Source organism: Bubalus bubalis, chromosome 8 (genome assembly GCF_019923935.1).
Source record: "Bubalus bubalis isolate 160015118507 breed Murrah chromosome 8, NDDB_SH_1, whole genome shotgun sequence".
Taxonomy (NCBI): Eukaryota; Metazoa; Chordata; class Mammalia; order Artiodactyla; family Bovidae; genus Bubalus; species Bubalus bubalis.
The window spans coordinates 37,211,109-37,223,710 of NC_059164.1; the positions used below are offsets into that span (position 1 = coordinate 37,211,109).

General features: G+C 41.3%; 1 protein-coding gene across 3 annotated transcripts in view; it reads left to right on the forward strand.

The window, feature by feature from the left end:
- PCLO (piccolo presynaptic cytomatrix protein) overlaps positions 1-12,602 on the forward strand; it is a 391,256-nt gene that overhangs the window by 197,625 nt on the left and 181,029 nt on the right. For all 3 annotated transcript variants that reach the window (XM_025291036.3, XM_044946575.2, XM_045166378.1), the window contains exons 5-6: positions 168-5,256; positions 5,626-7,640. In XM_025291036.3, the coding sequence (XP_025146821.3) occupies positions 168-5,256; positions 5,626-7,640 (7,104 nt within the window). The remainder of the gene's footprint in view (positions 1-167; positions 5,257-5,625; positions 7,641-12,602) is intronic.

Consider the following 12,602-nt stretch of genomic DNA (forward strand, 5'->3'; position numbering starts at 1 on the left):
ATCAACTATTTTTATTTTCTGTGCTCATAGATTTTTTTAAAAATACTGTTATATAGTTGAAAAAGTCCTATAATTTCTCCTCAGTAATACTTATTTGAGAGTAATGGGGAGGCTGTGTTATTAGTTTACCCATGTTAAGTTTTCCTGTATCTTTTCCTCCCTGCTAGGAAAAGGAAGATGACAAATCAGACACTTCAAGTTCTCAGCAGCCGAAAAGCCCACAAGGTCTTAGTGACACAGGATATTCTTCTGATGGAATATCAAGTTCACTTGGTGAAATTCCAAGTCTTATTCCCAGTGATGAAAAGGATTTGCTCAAGGGACTCAAAAAGGACTCCTTTTCACAAGAAAGCAGCCCTTCCAGCCCCTCAGATTTGGCTAAGTTAGAAAGTACAGTCCTATCTATTTTAGAAGCTCAGGCAAGTACACTTGTTGAAGAAAAGTCAGAAAAGAAAACACAGCCCCATGAGGTTTCTCCTGAGCAGCCTAAGGACCAGCAGAAAACTCAGAGTTTAGTGGAAAAACTGGAATCTACAGTTTCAGAGGAGGAGCTCAAAGAGAGTCAAGAAGAAGGAGACACTTTTAAAAAAGAGAGCCAACAAGACATTCCTTCCAGAAAGGACCAAGAAAAGCCTGAATTTGTTGACGAGTTGGCTACAAGGAGACAGCCTTATGATTCAATTGAAGACAGTAGTGAGAGCGAAAACTCACCCGTTCCGCAAAGAAAAGGGAGGACTAGTGTTGGCTCATCAAGCAGTGATGAGTATAAACAGGAAGACAGCCAAGGATCAGGGGAAGAGGAGGACTTCATTCGAAAGCAAATCATAGAAATGAGTGCTGATGAAGATGTTTCAGATTCTGAAGACGATGAGTTCATTAGGAACCAGCTCAAAGAGATTAGCAGTAGTATAGAAAGCCAGAAGAAGGAAGAAACCAGAGGGAAGGGGAAAGGAACAGGAGGGAAACACAGGCGACTGACTCGAAAAAGTAGTGCAAGCTTTGATGACGATGCAGGAAGACGCCATTCCTGGCATGATGAAGATGATGAGACCTTTGATGAAAGTCCTGAGCTTAAATACAGAGAAACTAAAAGTCAGGAGAGTGAAGAACTTGTAGTTGCCGGAGGAGGAGGACTCCGTCGATTTAAAACAATTGAACTCAACAGCACGATAGCCGATAAATACTCTGCAGAGTCATCACAGAAAAAAACAGCTTTGTATTTTGACGACGAGCCAGAATTAGAAATGGAAAGCCTGACAGACTCTCCAGAAGATCGATCAAGGGGGGAAGGATCTTCTAGTCTTCATGCTTCCAGCTTCACTCCTGGCACATCCCCTACATCCGTTTCTTCTCTTGATGAAGACAGTGATAGTAGTCCAAGTCACAAAAAAGGAGAGAGCAAACAACAACGCAAAGCTCGACATAGATCACACGGCCCTCTTTTACCTACCATTGAAGATTCTTCAGAGGAAGAAGAATTGAGAGAAGAAGAAGAATTATTGAAGGAGCAAGAAAAGCAACGGGAATTAGAACAGCAGCAAAGAAAGAGTTCTAGTAAGAAATCAAAGAAAGACAAAGATGAACTTCGAGCTCAGAGAAGGAGGGAAAGACCAAAGACACCACCCAGTAATCTCTCTCCCATCGAAGACGCGTCTCCAACAGAAGAATTACGTCAGGCTGCAGAAATGGAGGAGCTCCATCGATCTTCATGTTCTGAATATTCACCTAGCATAGAGTCAGACCCAGAAGGCTTTGAAATAAGCCCAGAAAAAATAATCGAAGTACAAAAAGTTTATAAATTGCCCACAGCTGTGTCTTTATACTCACCGACAGATGAGCAATCTATTATGCAGAAAGAAGGTGGCCAAAAGGCATTAAAAAGTGCTGAGGAGATGTATGAAGAAATGATGCATAAAAGCCAGAAATATAAAGCTTTTCCAGCTGCAAATGAACGAGATGAAATGTTTGAAAAAGAGCCTTTGTATGGTGGGATGCTAATAGAAGATTATATTTATGAGTCTTTAGTAGAAGACACATACAATGGTTCAGTTGACAGCAGTCTGCTCACAAGGCAAGAAGAAGAAAATGGATTTTTGCAGCAGAGAGGGAGAGAGCAAAAAATGAGACTTCCAGAACAGATTTATGAAGATCCCATGCAGAAAATCACAGACCTCCAGAAAGAGTTTTATGAGTTAGAAAATTTACATGCTGTTTTGCCTCAAGAAGACATCGTTTCAAGTTCTTTTATCATCCCAGAAAGTCATGAGATTGTCGATCTGGGTAGTATGGTAACTTCTACCAGTGAAGAAAAAAAATTATTAGATGCTGATGCTGCCTATGAAGAACTCATGAAAAGACAACAGATGCAGTTAACACCTGGATCTAGTCCAACCCAGCCCCTCATCAGAGATGATATGACAGAGTCCACTGTGGACTTTGATAGGGTACCTGATGCATCTTTGACATCAAGTGTTCTCTCCGGAGCATCTCTTACAGATTCAACCAGCAGCACAACACTCTCCATCCCAGATGTTAAAATAACCCAACATTTTTCAGCAGAAGAAATTGAGGATGAATATGTGACTGATTATACAAGAGAAATCCAAGAGATAATTGCTCATGAATCACTGATTTTGACCTATTCTGAACCTTCAGAAAGTGCTACATCAGTGCCACCCTCTGACACACCCTCTCTCACATCATCTGTTTCTTCAGTTTGTACCACAGATAGCTCTTCACCCATTACTACCCTGGATAGCATGACCACAGTTTATACTGAGCCAGTGGACATTGTAGCTAAATTTGAAGATGCTGAGGAAATTTCTTCATCAACATATTTCCCAGGCAGCATTATTGACTATCCAGAAGACATAAATATACCTTTAGATCAGACAACCATACAGGATGGTAGAACTAGTAAAGATCACATTGTGATTTCCTTATCTGATATAGAACCTTCTCTCATAGAATCTGTAGGAACTAAACTCGGGGGGCTAATTGCTGACACTGTTTCTACTGACTTATCTATATCTGAAAAAGATGCAGTGAAGAAGGCCAGAAAGGAAACAGGGGATGGACTTATTCTGGAAGTTTTGGAAGCTTATAGAGATAGTAGGAAGGAGTCTGAGGCTGAACTGACAGAAATTAGCTTACCTGACACTGTGTTTGATCAGACACCTTCTTCTGTAAAAACTCTAACAATGAAGGAGCAGGTTTCAACGACATGCTTTTTACCTGAAGAGGTTTTGGGTCAAGCAAAACCTGCATCTCAGCTACCATCTGGCACTCCTCCCATTTTCTCTCTTCCAACTAAAACTCGTCCATTCCTTCGAAGTTCTTCTTTGGACGTATCAGCCCAACCCCCTCCTCCTCCTCCTCCCCCTCCTCCACCTCCTCCCCCTCCCCCTCCTCCTCCTCCCCCACCTCTTCCTCCACCAACCTCACCTAAACCAACTATTCATCCTAGAAAAAAGTTAGCGGTTACAGCTCCAGTGAGTGCAACTACAGCAGCTACATCTCTAGTAGATTCTGTTACTACAGTGGAGACCACGTCTGCTCCCAGAAGTGATGGGTTACCTATGACAAAAGTGTATACCACTGCACCTCCTCCTGTTCCTCCTAAGCCATCTTTAATTCCATCTGGACTTGTATTTACACATAGACCCGAACCAAGCAAACCTCCACTTGCTCCTAAACCAGCAGTTCCTCAACCTCCAGTCACTACCCCAAAACTAACAGATACATACCCCAAACCAACAGGTCTACCTTTAACTACAAGTATGACATTAAATTTAGTGACATCAGCAGACTATAAATTGCCTTCCCCTACCTCTCCACTTTCCCCTCACTCTAACAAGTCCTCGCCAAGATTTTCCAAGTCTCTTATGGAAACTTATGTGGTTATCACATTGCCATCTGAACCTGGCACTCCAACAGATTCTTCACCTAGTCAAGCTATTACCAGTTGGCCGTTGGGATCACCCCCCAAAGATCTGATTTCCATGGAACCAGTATTTTCTGTAGTTCCTCCTATGACAGCTGTGGAAATATCAACTTCTTCACAACAGAGCCTGTACATCTCCAGAGCTTTGGAGACCTTTGCTGCTATCCCGGTCACAACACTGTCTTCATTTCAAGCAACTTCAGCTTCAGTTACACAGTTTCACCCAACTGAAGTTTCCAAGGCTGAGGTTCCAACAGCAAGAAGTACAGTCCCTAGTGTTGGTCTCAGCAGTGTCTCTATATCCTTTCCTCCAGAACCTCTTGCTCTAGATCACCTCCGTTTAGAGAAGCAGCAGCATAAAGAAGATGTCCAGTTGCAACTTGTTGGTGATGCCATTGACCTGCGTACAGTACCCAAAGTAGATGTTAAAGTAACTGAAAAATGTATGGATCTTTCTGCCTCTGCAGTGGATGTGAAGAGGCAGACCACAACAAGTGAAATGTATGGGAGACAAATTAGTGCTGTCCAACCCTCAATTATAAATCTCAGTGCAACTTCATCAGGCGTGACTCCTATATCCCTGGTTACCGAGACAGTGACTGTTGTTACGTGCACAGCTACTGCAAGTTACACCACAGGCACAGAAAGCCTAGTGGGTCTAGAACTTGCAACAGCAGCACCACTCCAGCTTACTACATCAAAGCATGTGGAGCCACTATACAGAGTACCAAGTGGCCAGACCTTTCCTACAATTAGGGAGGAAGCACCAATAAACTTATCTTTAAGTACTTCTGCACACCCAGTGACATCAGCTCCTACAAAACCTGTTACCGCACCTCCTGTTGGTGTCACAAATGGATGGACTGATAGCTCCACATCCCAGAGCATCACTGATGGGGAAGTAGTGGATCTCAGTACCTCCAAAACCCATAGAACAGTTGTAACAATGGATGAAGCTTCTTCAAATGTGGTGACTAAAATAATAGAAGATGATGAAAAACCTGTTGATCTGACCGCAGGAAGAAGAGCCGTGTGCTGTGATATGGTTTATAAGTTACCCTTTGGAAGAAGCTGCACAGCACAGCAGCCTGCAACCACTCTTCCTGAAGATCGTTTTGGTTATAGGGATGATCACTATCAATATGATCGATCAGGGCCATATGGTTATAGAGGGATTGGGGGAATGAAACCTTCCATGTCTGACACTAATTTAGCAGAAGCTGGACATTTTTTCTATAAAAGTAAGAATGCTTTTGATTATTCTGGAGGAACTGATGCAGCAGTAGATCTTACTTCAGGGAGAATTACTACAGGTCAGTATGATGTAGCAACAGACCTTTCTTTGAAATATCATGGTGTTCCTCATCTCATTTCAGGATGACAATGTGGTCTTATTTCCAATTTTGTTATTTTTTATCTTTCTTTGGATGTTTTGGCAATATATTTTGGAGTACATGTGCATTTTTGTTTCTCCACTTTTTTTTTTAAATTTGTTCCACCCAAAGTCGCCTGCATGTGCCTGCATGTTCAACATTGCTTTTATTCTGCACCTGAGTAGGTTAATAACCTGTGGATTTGCATGCAGTCCTGTTCATTATGTTCTTCAAGACTGAGAGGGCTTTCCAACCCCAAAAACATCATTCATTCTAGGAACTGGACTATAACTCTCCCCTGTATTTCAGGTGAGGTAATGGATTATTCAAGCAAGACTACAGGTCCATATCCAGAAACTCGACAAGTCATTTCAGGAGTTGGGATTAGTACCCCACAGTATTCCACAGCAAGAATGACTCCACCTCCAGGACCCCAGTATGGTGTGGGCAGTGTTTTGAGGTCGTCTAATGGAGTTGTCTATTCTTCAGTAGCAACTCCAATTCCTTCCACGTTTGCTATCACCACACAGCCTGGCTCCATTTTCAGCACCACCATGAGGGATTTATCTGGTGTGCACACAAATGACGCCGTGACTTCCTTGTCCGCCCTGCACCAAAGCCAGCCCATGCCTAGATCCTATTTCCTAACAACTGGTGCATCTGAAACAGACATTGAAGTCACTGGTATTGATATCAGTGCCAGTTTGCAGACTATCACTATGGAGACTCTCACAGCTGAGACAATAGACTCAGTTCCCACCCTGACCACAGCGTCTGAAGTATTTTCTGAAGTGGTGGGAGAGGAAAGTGCGCTTTTAATCATCCCCGAGGAAGATAAGCAACAACAACAGCTAGACTTGGAGCGTGAGCTCTTGGAACTGGAAAAGATCAAGCAACAGCGTTTTGCTGAGGAGTTGGAGTGGGAACGGCAGGAGATTCAAAGGTTCCGAGAACAGGAAAAGATCATGGTTCAAAAGAAGCTGGAGGAGCTGCAGTCAATGAAGCAGCACCTCCTCTATCAGCAAGAAGAGGAGCGGCAAGCCCAGTTCATGATGAGGCAGGAGACATTAGCGCAGCAACAGTTGCAGCTGGAACAGATCCAACAGCTGCAGCAACAGCTTCACCAGCAGCTGGAGGAGCAGAAGATTCGCCAGGTCTACCAGTATAACTATGACCCTTCTGGAACTGCCTCTCCACAGACCACTGCAGACCAGGCCATCCTGGAAGGTCAGTATGTTGCCCCAGAAGGTGGTCAGTTCTGGGCAACCGAAGATGCAACCACCACAGCCTCAGCTGTGGTGGCAATTGAAATACCACAGAGCCAGGGATGGTACACAGTTCAGTCTGATGGGGTGACTCAGTACATTGCCCCACCTGGCATCCTGAGTACTGTTTCAGAAATACCTCTGACAGATGTAATCGTCAAAGAGGAGAAACAACCCAAGAAGAGAAGTTCTGGAGCTAAAGTCCGTGGCCAGTACGACGAGATGGGGGAAAATCTGGCAGATGACCCCCGCTGCTTTAAAAAGATAGTGGACAGTGGGGTACAGACTGATGATGAAGATTCAGCAGATCGGAGTTATGTGAGTAGGAGAAGGAAAACTAAAAAGAGTGTTGATACAAGTGTCCAAACGGATGACGAAGATCAGGATGAATGGGACATGCCTACTAGATCTAGGAGGAAAGCTCGTGTAGGGAAATATGGTGACAGCCCTGCAGAGGCGGACAAGGCCAAAACCCCTTCCAAAGTCTCCAGCATAGCCGTTCAAACAGTAGCAGAGATATCTGTGCAAACTGAACCAGTTGGAACCATAAGAACGCCTTCGATACGGGCACGCGTGGATGCCAAGGTAGAAATAATTAAACACATTTCAGCACCTGAAAAGACTTACAAAGGGGGCAGTTTAGGATGTCAAACAGAAGCAGATTCAGACACACAAAGTCCTCAATATCTGAGTGCCACCTCTCCACCCAAAGACAAGAAACGCCCAACACCTTTAGAAATTGGTTATTCATCTCACCTCCGGGCAGATTCCACACTACAGCTGGCTCCTTCCCCACCCAAATCTCCAAAAGTCCTTTATTCTCCCATCTCACCACTTTCACCAGGCAAAGCCTTAGAATCAGCCTTTGTACCTTATGAGAAACCCCTCCCTGATGATATAAGTCCACAAAAAGTACTGCATCCAGATATGGCTAAAGTTCCCCCAGCAAGTCCTAAGACAGCCAAGATGATGCAGCGCTCCATGTCTGACCCCAAGCCTCTGAGTCCAACAGCAGACGAAAGTTCCAGGGCTCCTTTTCAGTATACCGAGGGCTACACGGTAAGAGTGCTTCTTTTCAGTTAGAAGACAATGGCTGAGTTGATGTTAACTGTGTGTTTGCAGAGTTTAGGAGGCCGTGACACTCCTGGTACCTAATTCTAAATTTCAGTAAGGACTATTTCATTAGAAAATTTAGGGCGGGGTGGGGGGGGGTCAGGGGAGTGGTAAGCAGAAAAGTATACATCCATGTAGAAATACAAAGAAAAAAAAAGAAAAAATGAGAAAAGTGTGCATTATTTTGTGATAAATGAGATTGAACATTTTGTTCTAATTTTGAAATCTCCCAAGTGTCAATTGTAGGCTGATTTCAGTGAATATAACTAATATTCATATATGATAGAATAAGTATTGAATAAATAGATAAGGCAAAGGATGACCAAAAATTTAAACCCATGGATACTGGAATTTTTAGTGGGAGGATCCTTGAAGATCATTTAATCAATCTATTCTTCCTTCTGCCAGAATGTTAATCTTTGCTGCTCAAAATAAAGCATTTCTAGGACATAAAGTACCCACTCCAGTGTTCTTGCCTGGAGAATCGCAGGGACGGGGGAGCCTGGTGGGCTGCCGTCTATGGGGTCCCACAGAGTCGGACATGACTGAAGTGACTTAGCAGCAGCAGCAGCATCAGGGCATAAAGTGTAGTTTAACCTTCATAGTTCATCCACACTTATTTTGTTTCTGGCAATTTTCTGAATCTAATGTCAGGTAAGCCTTAATCTTAGTGCTTACAGAAGAAAAATTAATTTTTATGTTTCTTCAAATAGGTTTAATTGTTAATTATTTAAGTTTAATAATTTGAGTGTATTTAAAATATGCTTCAAAGTGAAAGGAACATATATAGGAATGTTGGACATATTTGTGAAGATCTCTATAACTGGGAATAAGGAATGTTAATAATCAGGTAAAAAGCAGGTTATCTACTTCAAGAAAACCTAATATGTATCACTGGAAGGTTATTAATAAAGTAATAGTTCTATTGAAAACAAGATTTATGTTTATATTAAAAGTTCCCCTAATTACACTGCTTTCTAAACTCTAGATCTTAAAACCCTGAAGCTTTTAAATAGGTTTTTCTGAGAAATTACTGTATTGCGACTGACCCAAATGTGTTCAACACTGGCTGTGGGCTGAAAAATGTGCCATTATATGTAACTGTAAGCCAATTTTTAGGTATATAGGCATATTAATAGTTATACTAATAAATTAAAATTCTTATCTAAGTGTTCCAGTTTCGTAGGGGCATTTTGTTATTATGTACTTTCTCAAAAAGAGTGTATAAACTGTCTTCATGGGGGGGATAGAGGTCATAATTTTTTTTTTTAATTTACTTATAACTTGTAAGTCAGGGAACCACTTCTACATTAAGATTTCATTCAGTTTCTGTGTATGGCTTTGTTTCTAGAAATAAATATATTGAGAGAAATATTTTTAACTTAGTTGTAATGTATAGGTATTTATTTTTACATTAGTGACCTATGAATTCACCTAAAGAGTTATCTAGAAATCTTTGAAAATACATTTTTAGCAGTATTTTAAAGTTATACTCAAGACTTCTGTCACAGAAAGAACAGCCTTCTCCACGCGGTGTATTGACCATTAATTTAACATTTCACCCTATACTCTTAATTCAAATGAACACAGGTATAGAAGAGATTCAAGGTGTCAACATTTTTCCTCACAGTATTCTCTTGGGTTTTAGAAGTATGAAATGAAAGATACAATGGGTTGTATGTATTGTATTATTGATTGTAATGGTGATGTTTTTTAACTATCTAATCCTAGAAGAAGTTGGATAGAATTACCAAATAATACTCTGAGCCTGAAAAATCCTAAGTGTATTGAGCTTTGGAACACAACCCAGTAGTTCCTTTTTCTAAGTGGTCACACTCAGTGCAGGCTTCAATATGGAATAATTGTATACCAACTCAAAAATACTGTTTTATTGCATGCATAAGGTAGACCATTTTATATACAGGCAGTGTTCTTAGCACTTTAGATACTCTGATTTAAGAGAGGAATTTTATAATTTATTTCTTGGAAAATTTCTAAACATTCCTTGTGTTCATTTTAAACTAAAACCAGTCTCTCAATTATAAACACAAATTACTAAATATTAGTTGTACTGAAAAGAATAATCTAAGTGATATTCATGGTAATGCAAGTTTGTTTAGCTCAGTAATTTCCATATTGTTAATTTTCTCAAACCAATAAAATTGAAAAAAAAATTATACCATCCAATCAACATTGAGACAACATAGTAACATGAAAGATCAGTTTCATACAGCAAGACATTCTGTAGTCAGTTCTCTTCCTGGAAGTACCAGGAAATGTTTCAAGGGAGGAAGTTCTCAAACAGGAAGGTGAGATCTCTGTTGGACCATGAAGAACAAAATGGAAGTCATTCTAGAGGAAACAGATATACAAGGGTTCACACTGATGAACAGACAGAAAACAAAGAGGAGGAGAAAAGGATTTACTGTAAATGAAAGATAAATAAGGGACAGGTGCCAGGGGATCTAATTTGCTGAGTTCAGGTTTGGTTTTACTTCCCTTGCCTGTGGGGAGCCTAACCCAACCCACCATCATTTTTTATTTACACTATGTCCTAGGCCCTGGACTCCTCCACTCTTGCCTTCCTTACTGCTACTGCTGCTAAGTCGCTTCAGTCATGTCCGACTCTGTGCGACCTCATACACGGCCGCCCACCGGGCTCCCCCGTCCCTTCGATTTCTCCAGGCAAGAACACTGGAGTGGGTTGCCATTTCCTTCTCCAATGCATGAAAGTGAAAAGTAAAAGTGAAGTCGCTCAGTCATGTCCAACTCTTTGTGACCCCATAGACTGCAGTCTACAAGGCTCCTCTGTCCATGGGATTTTCCAGGCAAGAGTACTGGAGTGGGGTGCCATTGCCTTCTCCGGCCTTCCTTACAGTCTGTTCTCTAAACTGCACCTCTAAACTGATTTTCTAAAGTTTACATCAGATTATTTCACACACTCTCAAGTAGATTCTCAGAAATTCATCAGGGTATATTAGAGATATCTTAGCAAGGACCCTTGTGATCTGGTCTCTGCTTGTCTCACAGCCTCATTGGTCACTCTCCACATTTACCACTCCTTCTCACTCTGCTCCAACCACTGACCTTGCTGGTCTTTGGGTATGCTTCATCCCCACCCAGGAAGCCTGTTAGGAGCTGTCTCTCCCCAAATGGTTGTCTGACTCACTCCTGTGTACAGATTTCTGGTTAAATTTCACTTCCACAGAAAAGCTCTCCTTACTTCAGTCTCTAAATAAACCTATCACCTTGAATTCCTGCACCCTCCAAACATGTATATTAATGTGTTAGTACATATTTAATCAAATCATCTACTCTATCCTGTAGAACATAACCTCTACAAAAGCAGGAACTTTGTTTTGTTAGCTGCTATAATCCAAGAGCCTAGAACAGCACCCAACACAAAGCAAGCCTTCAATATTTGTTGAATAAATGTATTAAAGGAAGGATTGCATGGAAGCAGTGGGTTAAGACATGCATTAAAAGACTCCAGCTGGTTACCTTTTCATTATCACAGTCTAGACCCATCCTGGAGAAGGCAATGGCAACCCACTCCAGTGTTCTTGCCTGGAGAATCCCAGGGATGGTGGAGCCTGTTGGGCTGCCGTCTATGGGGTCGCACAGAGTCAGACATGACTGAAGTGACTTAGCAGACCCATTCTAGCAAGTCCTTTTGATAATCTGTACTGATACTTCCTATACTTAAAGTGTTAGTTCCACTTTGGTTTCATATAGATATTTGCACCACTGAGCACAAGTTAAACAGTATTTAGCTATTAGACAGTCCAGATGCCTTACAGATGAGGAACAAAGCCCAGAGTAGGCTAGTGCCTTTATCATGATTCCTTAATGAACCTGTAACCTGGCCAACTAATACAGTGTTTCAGGTTTAAAAATAAAATAAAATTTAAAAAATAAATAAAATAAAAAGAATGCTAAACTTGCACTTCGCAGTTATTCTCTATTTGTCTCTTCTGAGGCTTATGGGACATTTTCTGATTTTGTTGTTTTTGTTTGTTTTTTGCTAATTCAGTACCATGCTTTGTGTCTGTCTTTTTATCTTGCCATTTCCTCTGTTCTCCCCCAAATTCTAATTTAAACCCCTGTCAATAAGGTTTATTCATTTTTTAGCTTGCTTGCATTCTCTCATTATCACATTCATCCATTCATTGGTCTTTTTTAAACACTGTGGTAAACTCTATAAAACATACAGGATAAGGCAGAGTTCATGCCTGACCTCCCACCACTGTGATCATTTTGTTCTCCTTGCCCCACTGTTGTATTCATTTGCTAGGGCTCTTGTAATAAGGTACCACAAACTCGGTAAGTTAAGCCACAAAAATGTGCTGTCACACTTCTAGAGGCTAAAAGTCCAAAATCATGGTGTGAGCAGGGTTCGTTCTTTCTGTTGCAGGCCTCTCTCCTAGCTTCTGCTAGCCTCCAGCATTCCTTGTCTTACAGAAGGTGGTCTGCCTGTGTCTCTTTACATTGTCTTCCCTCTCTGTATGGCTGTCTCTACGTCCAAATTTCCCCTCTTATCAGACGCTGGTCTTATTGATTAGGTCAGCACTAAAGATCTGTTTTAACTTGATTACCTGTAAATATCTTGTGTCTGAGTGGTTTCACATTCTGAGGTACTAAGGATCAGCACTCCAACAAAGCTTGGTGTTTTTGTTTTGTTTTGTTTTTTAACCAATGAGACACATCAAAGCACTGTTTTGCCCTTTTCGTTTCTTCATAGGCAAATGTGGACTGTTCTGTGGTTTGTTTGCTTTTGGTCCTCTTTCCATATGCAGTTATTTTTTTCTTAGCAGCTATCTCACAAGTTTATGGGAGACCTTTCATTATTACAAAATTCTTCCATATGAATAAAATCTCTTTCCCTGGAGTTTCCAAACATTTGTCTTA